The sequence below is a fragment of the Orycteropus afer genome, unplaced genomic scaffold (genome assembly GCF_000298275.1).
Source record: "Orycteropus afer afer isolate SDZICR_OR568_19922 unplaced genomic scaffold, OryAfe1.0 scaffold01095, whole genome shotgun sequence".
In the NCBI taxonomy this organism is placed as follows: domain Eukaryota; kingdom Metazoa; phylum Chordata; class Mammalia; order Tubulidentata; family Orycteropodidae; genus Orycteropus; species Orycteropus afer.
The window spans coordinates 205,775-214,919 of record NW_006922682.1 but is presented as its reverse complement, the minus strand read 5'-3'; the positions used below and the strand labels follow the sequence as shown (position 1 = coordinate 214,919).

Sequence of the window (9,145 nt, the reverse complement as noted above, 5' to 3'; positions counted from 1 at the left end):
CAATTCCCTTGTGTTACAGCTAGGAAGACTAAGGATCAGAAGATAAAGTGACTTGCCCAGGGCAGACAGCAGGTTAGTGGCAAAGTGAAAACTGAACACTAGGCCTTTTGACTCTGAAACCAGTGCTCTTTCCTCTAAACCACAATTTCTTTGAACCTTTGTTTATGAAAAGCATCCAGTTGAAGGACTGGAAAAGACTTTCTCTGGTAATTAGAGATCCTAGTAGGTCTCAGGGGGCCTCTCTTAGAGGTCTAACTATCCTGTATAGTGCCCTGAGTAGGTGCAGTGTGAGTGGCTGGACTACTTCTGTAGCCTCAAAGACTTTATCTTATAGCCAGCCCCTTAATCTTCTTTGAAACAAAGTAGCTTGTAAATACATTGCTTGTCATGTTTTGTTTTGTTTCTTAATAAGCCCTTTATTACAGATGGCTTTGTCACTTACTTTTCTCTGATGAAAGTGAAACACAGCAACACTAAAGCACACACACACACACACAGAATCCAGAGTTTGGGCTGGTTATTACAAATAGCACTGGACCAAGGTCATGAGTTGATGGCTAACTACCACCTCCTCAGCCAACAAATCCAAAGTGCTATTGTTTCATATAGCATGGGGTACAATGAAAGGAGCACAGGCTCTTGGGGCCAAATGACCTAGGTTTGAATGCCAGCTCTACCACTTCCATCTGTGTGATCTTAGGCAAATCACTCCACCTCTCTGAGCCTGTTTCATCAACTGTAAAATGGGGATGCTACTACCTGCCTGACAGGGTTGTTGATGGTTGAGACAACATATGTAAAGTGCCTAGCTGGGAAAGTTCAGAGACCTCAGAGCTGGAAAAGAATAGGTGAGCCCTCAGGAAAAGAATCAATGACCCTTGTTGCACAAGGTACACCAAAGGAGTAGACCTTCATATCAGTTTTCTATCCAACCCCAATCACCAATTTTCCAGACTTATCAGCCACAAACAACTGAATGGATAAAAAGTATGCAGAGCAGGTTAGAGGAATTAATAGATCCAAGGCACTTTCCTATTCTCAGGTCACTCTAGGGAGAAGTCTCAGAGGGCAGTTGTGAAGTTACACCAAAAAGCTAAATTGGAAGATCAACTTTAGATATGGATTTCTCCTGGCTCTGATGTTTCTCCACAACTAAAAATAAATCATACATGAAGTTTCCACATTCTCAGGCCCAGGGACTTGGGAAGATAAGATGCACTCTGTTTCTACCCTAAAGCCTCAGAGCAGGAGAAGACAGTGGCTAAGAGGGAACACTTAGACTGCCTGTGGATCTCTCTCATCCATGCTTCTACTGAGCCACAATAGAAGCACCAGGTGGTACCAGGTACAGGATGTCTCTTGGCCATTTCTTGACACTGATATTCCCATCCATACCCAAACTTCTTTTGGGCCTTCTGTTCCCACCCACAAAACAAAAGCCAGAAAGGGATATAAAAATACAATGAGATGATTACACATAGTAATTATCCAGGCCCTGACAGGTACTTGCCTTGGTCAGAAAGAGGGGTTACTTACCGGGGCTTTTTTGTCAATAGGTTTGATAACAAATTTCTTGTCATTGAAAGAAATGTTCCTGATTTCACTCCAGGGGAAGCCTATCTTGGGAGTTAGTCTGTAGGAATGGAGACCGAGAACATGATGGCAAAGACAAGACAAGAAGGATATAGAGGGTTGGTGTCTTGCCCTCCTCCCCTTTCAACTTCTCCCTTGAGGGGGAAGACTAATTGGCAGCTCAGTCAGTGCTATCACATGCCACCAGGTCAGCTGCTAGTGTCAAGGGTACACAAAGAACATCCTGATACCATAACCAACATAGTACCACTTGCCTCAATCTCTGAAGTTTGTTATGTAGTATTTTTGATTGAGGTATAGACCTTGTAACACTTTCTAAAGAGGTAATAAATAGAACACCAGCCCCATTGAAGTGGAATTCTTCTACCCAAATTACATGGAACAAACTATTAATCTCCATCACCATCAAGTGCAGACCAAAAAAAATAAAACAATAAAATAAGCAAGTGACATAAGACTGCAGTGAGAGAGATTATAGGCCAAAAGTTACTTATTCATCACATAGGTGGGTTCTAGGTCATCACTGTCCAACAGAAATATAATGAAAGCCATATATGTAATTTAAAATATTCTAGTAGCCACATTAAAATAAGTAATAATATATAGGTGGAAATAATTATAATAGCATTTATTTAACTCAGTATATACAAAATATTATCATTTCAACATGCAAATCAATATTTTTAAAATATTAATGAGATATTTTACATTGTTATTCACATTGTCTTCAAAATCCAGTGTATATTTTACACTTTAGAGTACATCTCAATTCATACTAGTCACATTTCAAGTATTCAGTAGCTACATGTGGCTAGTTCCTACCATACTGGACAGTAAACATCCAGTTAATGCAGGATTTGGATATCTGAGGGAGGTTGTGCAATTACCTGGAATGGACTGAACTGGATAGCAAAAGACCTGAAGAGGTATAGCTTTGCTATGTGGTGAGACCTAGTTTCCAGAGTGGCCCAAATAAACGAAGAGAGGTCTGAGTTATACCTATCATTCTGCTCATAGATGTTGAGACCCAGGGCATCCACCCCCAGCCAGAGCTCTGAGCCTTTCTTGTTCTTGATGCTGAAATAGTTCACACCATACATCTCCAGGTCCTGGGCAATCTTCAGATACTCCAAGACAGCATCCTCCCTAAAGGACACAGAGTGAGGGACCACAGGTAGGAATCTGGGAATCAGACTCAGGGAGACAGAAAGCCTGCCTGCTTTACGCTTCCATAAGGACCTTTTCACCAGAGGATGAAAGGTGAGTAGATGATGGGGAACATAGCACAATATGACTTTTGCGAAGTAAAATTTGCTGACAAGAGCTTAAGGTCTCAGACTCGCAAGGGGAATGGTGGGGAGTGAGGGTAGGGATGGTTGACCCTTGCTGGCTTCTAGAATGTTAGCTGCCATATATAAGCAATTTTCTTCCTCCAGTGCATTGCAACAGCCTTTTATACAAGAACATTCTTAGTAGAGGTCAGATGAGGTGGTGATGGCAAATTTATAAAGATTTATTTCACTACTGGACAATCCCCAAATGGTTTGCCATGTTTAGAGAGCTTCTTCCCCTTTCCTTCTTTATGGTCAAAACTGTTTGGTCTATCAGCTTCCACATTCACAAAACAAAAACAAAACTGTCTTATAATGGTCCTGATCTGTCTTCTAATCTTTAAATTTCTCCCATAAACTGTGCAAGTGCTAGCACCATTCCTGTCCCCACCCCAATATCCTTCAGCATCTCCAGTCATCTCCCTTTTCTCTTGAGAACCAACTCTTATTCTCCCTTCAAGGGTGGTGGGGCCCACAGCTGCTAAGGTGGGCTTACCTGAGCATGCCCCTGTGTTCCTCATGCCAAACCTGGATCCGCTCCTCCCACTGGTCCTTGTTGAGTTTGTGCTGTTCCAGGACCCTATAAAGACAATGGGTGGTGACCAGTTTAAAGCACAAAGCCCATGTGCAGGGGGGAAGGGAAGTCCACTTAGCTCTCTGAAGAGCTGATGAAAAGAGGGTATGGAATCATCTCACTGAGATCACACTGGAAGCAGACTGAAATTACAGCAGGAAGGTGTTAAAATGGACCCAAGAAACTGCCTGACAAGTAGGAAAGTACAAGAAACCAAGAAAGACAATGGGAAAACCTTTCTTTATACCTTAAATCAGAAAATCCAATAATGTCCTGTGGTCTCAAGCACAGAGGTACAGTATGACGTCAGTGCTGACTTGGGGGACTAAAAGTAAGGATGGGCTTCACAGAGCCATGCATATTCTCTCCTAGATCTTCTTGGGACCAAGAGTTTGTGGTTGTGAGAATATTGCTCAGAGATAGGCACACAGCTTATAGGTATAGAACAGAAAACAGAACCCAAATGGCTTTGGGATAAGCTAATAGGTACAACCTCCTAGATCTATTAGATGGTGAAGAAGGCTTGTTTTAAACATACCATCTTAGATATCACATCAATGTCTCAGGTAGAATCCAAGGATATAATCACTATCCCTAATACCTTCAAGTGGCTTTATATGTGGACTATTGTTGTTATGTTGTTATGTGCCGTCGAGTCGGCCCCGACTCATAGCGACCCCTCCTTGGGTTTCCGAGGCAGTATCACTACAGAAGGATTGCCCAACCTTCCTTCCGAGGAGTGGCTGGTGGGTTTGAACCGCCAGCCTTCTGGTTAGCAGTCAAGTGCCTTAGGCACTATGCTACCAGAGCTCCTATATGTGGACTAAGATTCCCAAAATGAGGCAGAGTTTTCCTTCCAATCTAAAAGCCTATGAAAATGGTGATTGCAGTGGAAAAAAAAACAGGGTTAAAAAAAAACCCAAAAAACAAGAGACTAGGGTTCCAGGTCTGGCTCAGCCTCAATGAGATGGGGAGCTCAGGTAAGTCAGTCCAAGCACATCTGCACCTCTATTTACTTAGCCAAGAAACAAGGGTAATACCTGCCTTATTTTGTGTGGTGTCATGATGCTAGAAGAAAAATAATGAGTGTTTGACAGCTTTGACATTTGAAATTTATAGAAGCAGAAAGCTACGAACATTGGTTATCAATATTAAAAACCTATTTGAGACCAAAGAGGCCATGTTTGTCCAAAAACAAAGCTCAGAAGGCAGGAAGGGGCAGGAAATAAAGACAAATGGAAATGAGGAACCCAAAGACAAAGGGGAAAGAATGCTGTTAAATTGAAGGGATTATAACCTATGTCACAAAATAAAACATGTATAAATTATTGAATGGAAAACTTACTTGCTCTGTATACTTTCACCCAAACTACAATTTTAAATAAAGTTATTTGAGCACCCACAATACTTGTGTATTTCTCTCTATCCTCTGTGAAACTCTAGTATATGAAGCCTAAATCAGAAAACGGCTGAGAAAATCGGAACAAGGGATAGAGGAAAAAACAACCATTCTATCTCTGGTTCTCTGTATAAGCTCCTGCCTCCAGGGCAATGCAGATCAGTAACGAGGCATACAGAAGTGGAGGGAAAAAAGAAAAAAAAAACTTTTTAGTTTGAGAGCCAAAAAAACAACAGAGTATGACATCATATGCAAATGTGTCTCTCCAAACAGCCCAATGTGACCCTCAGACATTTTCTAATGGAGAGGAGCAGATCTGGCAGCCCCTGTATAATAGAGATTGATCAACCATGGACCTCAGCCCCCTCTGTCCAGGGCAAAGACAGCCACCATGCCACCTTACCTCTGGGGCAGCAACTTGTCTCCAGCCAGGTAGCCAGACTTGTGCACCTCCTTATTAAAGTCACCATACTTAGACTGGACAGCATAGGAAGCCAGCAGCACAGCAGTCTCAGGTGGGCAGTAAATATCATCATTGAGAATGCTCTCCTTCACTTGTAGGAAAAACAGGCGTTGGGTGATGTCCTGGATCAATTCTTCTGATACATCCTCAGGGTAAAATTTGGCCCGAAACTTGAAGAGCAGGGGGCTTTCCTTCCGTACATCCTGGACTGTCACCTGAGAGCAGCAAGAGGTTATGGGCTCTTTTAAAAACAGACTTTGGCAGTGGGGTTGGCAGTAGGATTGGGAGAAGACACTGAATTGTCATCAATTTGGGTAATCACAGATTTCTAGGTAGCAACGCTTCTAGAATTCAGAGAGGAAATATGTTACATCCACTGGGGACACAAGTTCGTGTCCATAATCACCTCCTGTTTGGAATTTCTTCCTGAAATGACTCCTGATGACCATAAGCCCTCAAACCAACAACATCTGACAATATATCCAACTGCCTCCAAATTTTGAGTGTTGGCTCCTCTTTTAAGGCTCCCCTAAGCTCTGGTAGCATAGTGCCTAAGGCATTTGACTGCTAACCAGAAGGCTGATGGTTCAAACCCACCAGCCACTCCTCAGAAGGAAAGATGGGCAATCTACTTCCATAGTGATACTGCCTCAGAAACCCAAGGAGAAACACTATGAGTCAGGTTTGACTCAATGGCATGTAACAACAACAACAACTCCATAAATTAGCAAAGTTAAGACTAGGATGTATGACTGAGCTCTAAGAAGCAAGAGTACAAGCTAGTCTATATTCTAAAGCCTGAAATAGGCTCCTAACAGCACCGTATTTGTCCAACAAAAGTCTCTACTCCTGGAGTGGGACACCCATTCGCTACACATAATCAGGGAAATAAGCCATACATAGGACAGTATAGGGACATTCAAGGACAAAGCCAGCCAGTTTGAAGATATTGAGATGAATGCTAGGTTCCTATACAGATTCTGCTTGGGGTAGAGAGCATGTATATTCACCACATCACATTTGGAGTTCAATTGAGGAAGATCAATCAAGAATGAGAGAAGCACTGGTTCATGACCAGTTTTGGGTTTTTTGAGATGTTGGGACAAGTGGAGTATAAGACTATGAGACCTTTAAGATTCTGTCCAGTTCGAGTCTATGACTCTCTTTCTCTTTTTTAAATTGTACTTTGAGTGTCAATTTACAAAGTAGATTTTTTTCACATTCAATAGTTCATGCAGATTTGATTTCACGGTCCCTATTACAATTCTCAACCATAAAAAAACTCTCCTCCCCATGACTACATCTTCCTTGTGCCCTTCTTATCTATGCATTCCTATCTGTCCATCTTTCCCCCTATGTGAATGCTGCCCCTCCGATGTCTCATGGCTGGTTGATCAAAGGGGTGTATCTCCCTAGAGTAGGTGGATGCATCTCCCTGGGGTAGGTGTTCTGCATGTAAGTCTTTCTACTGTTGTGCTAAGAACCAGTCCACAGAAATGAGTCCATTTCTAAGCCTGAAGAGAAACCCAAGGTCATAGTCTTGGGTGTTCCACCAGTCTCTATCCGACCATTGTCTCGGGGGACATCATGCTCAATTGGCACAACATAGTTCATAAAAATCTTGTTCTACAGCCTACTTTGGTGAGTAGCAACTGGGGTCTTAAAAGCTTCCAAGAGGCCATCTAAGATGCAATTATTAGTACCTTTAGTCTGGAGCAAAGAAGACTGAAAAAAATCAAAGTCATCTGGAAACAATTAGTCCAAAGATATGATGGACCACGAGGACTTCAGCCTTCAGAACCCCAAAACCAGAACAATTCAATGGTGCCTGTCTACTAATACCAACTGCTTGGAAAAGGATCAAAATTGGAGATCCTGGATAGAGTGGGAGGAAAAATGTCAAACAAAATTCAAAAACACAAAAATGACTAGAGTTACTGTGACTCTTCTTTTTAACACATCTCCTTAAGCCCTTGTGTGTTTGAAAGAACAAAGGAATACCAATCACTTTTTGAAGCACCACTAATGGTTTTGGTCCAAAACAAGACAAACTTCAAGACAGAGGTTCAAGGATGGGTCCCTTCCTTCCTGTAAGACCATTCTCACTGTTGGAAGTCAAAGCAGACACAGAGAAAGATCTTTACCTTGGATGTGTCCTATGCTCTTATTCTGATCTGGGTGGTTAACATACCACCCAGTGAAAAACAGCCCTAGATGCTTTGAGTTTGCCAACTAGCAAATGTTATGACCCTGAGCAAGTTCTGGTGGAAAAATGAATTCCAAATCCAACATAGGGATAAACACTTACCTTCTTATTGAGTTTCAGCCAGGTGGAGAAACCCTTAGTGTCCTGGTACTGCAGACCAAAGAACCAAACTTCCCTTAGGCCAATAGTTTTCACAACCTAGAAAAGAAAACAAAAACAACCGTTGATTGAATGCCAGGCACAGAGGATACAAAAGTAAAGCCAACATGTTCCTTGCCCTCAAAGGGCTTAAAGTGTTCAGGGTCTGGCAAGAAAATACACTTGGGCAGCAGCCAATAATATGCCAAAAGGTATCAGCATCTCTCTGCATAAAGTACATCTGGTGAGGTACAGATGGGATCTATTATACATGAACACTACTGTTCTTGTTAGGTACTATTGAGTCAGTTCCCACTTACAGCAACCCTACATACAACAGAATGAAATACTGCCTGGTCCTGTGCCATCCCCACTATCATTCCTATGTTTGAGTCCATTGTTGCAGCCCCTGTGTCAATCGATGTCATTGAGAATCTTCCTCTTTTTCACTGACTCTCTACTTAACCAAGCACAATGTCCTTCTCCAGGGACTGGCCCCTCCTGACAACATGTCAATAGTATGTGAAACAAAGTCTCCTCAACCTAGTTTTTAAGGAGCAGTCTGGCTGTATTTCCAAGACAGATTTGTTCCTTCTTCTGGCAGTCCATGATATATTCAATATTCTTCACCAACACCATAATTCAAAGTCATCAATTCTTCTTCGGTCTTTCTTATTCATTGTACAGATTTCACATGCATGTGAGACAACTGAAAATACCATGGCTGTCATCAAGTGCACCTTAGTCTTCAAAGTGACATCTTTGTTTTTTAACACTATCTATCTAGCTATCTAGCTAGTTAGCTATTTATTTATATTGTGCTTTAGGTGCAAGTTTACAGAGCAGAATTTGTTTTACATTCAACATTTCATGTACATTTACTTTCACTCCCCATTTACCATCTCCAACCTTAACCCAGTCTCCTCCCCTCCCTGCCCAGTAACCACCACCACCCCCATGTCCCTCATAGTTATGCATTCCTGTATGTCCTGCATTTCCTCCATGCGAATATTGCCCCTCTGGTGTCTTATGGTCAATTGCTCCAAGGGATGCATCTCCATAGAGTATGTGGGTGCGACACCTTGGTTTGAGTGGTCTGCATGTACATCTTTTTTACTATTGGGTTAAGAGCCAGTCCCTGGGAGTGAGTTTTATTCCAGGCCCAAAATGTATCCCAGGGCCATAGTATGGGGTGTCTCACGAGACTCCATTTGACCAGTAATTCTGGTCATTATTGAGTTTTTGGATTTTATTCCACGTTTTTCCTCCCACTCTATCCAGGATCTCCAGTTTTGATCCTTTCCTGAGTGGTTGGCATTGGTAGCAGGGCACCATCTAGTTCTTCTGGTCTCAAAATCTATTATGTCCTACGGCTGAATACTTCCAAATGGCTGGGTTTTTGTACTCTTCTTCACTTCCGATGATAGGAGACCATTAGCTA

At 42.1% G+C, this 9,145-nt stretch overlaps 1 protein-coding gene across 1 annotated transcript in view; it reads right to left on the bottom strand.

The window, feature by feature from the left end:
- MSN (moesin) overlaps positions 1–9,145 on the bottom strand; it is a 37,979-nt gene that overhangs the window by 13,620 nt on the left and 15,214 nt on the right. Inside the window, exons 2-6 of the mRNA XM_007958719.2 lie at positions 7,669–7,764; positions 5,301–5,575; positions 3,421–3,504; positions 2,593–2,739; positions 1,537–1,633 (exon numbers count right to left, since the gene is read on the bottom strand). Coding sequence (XP_007956910.2) covers positions 1,537–1,633; positions 2,593–2,739; positions 3,421–3,504; positions 5,301–5,575; positions 7,669–7,764 — 699 coding nt within the window. The remainder of the gene's footprint in view (positions 1–1,536; positions 1,634–2,592; positions 2,740–3,420; positions 3,505–5,300; positions 5,576–7,668; positions 7,765–9,145) is intronic.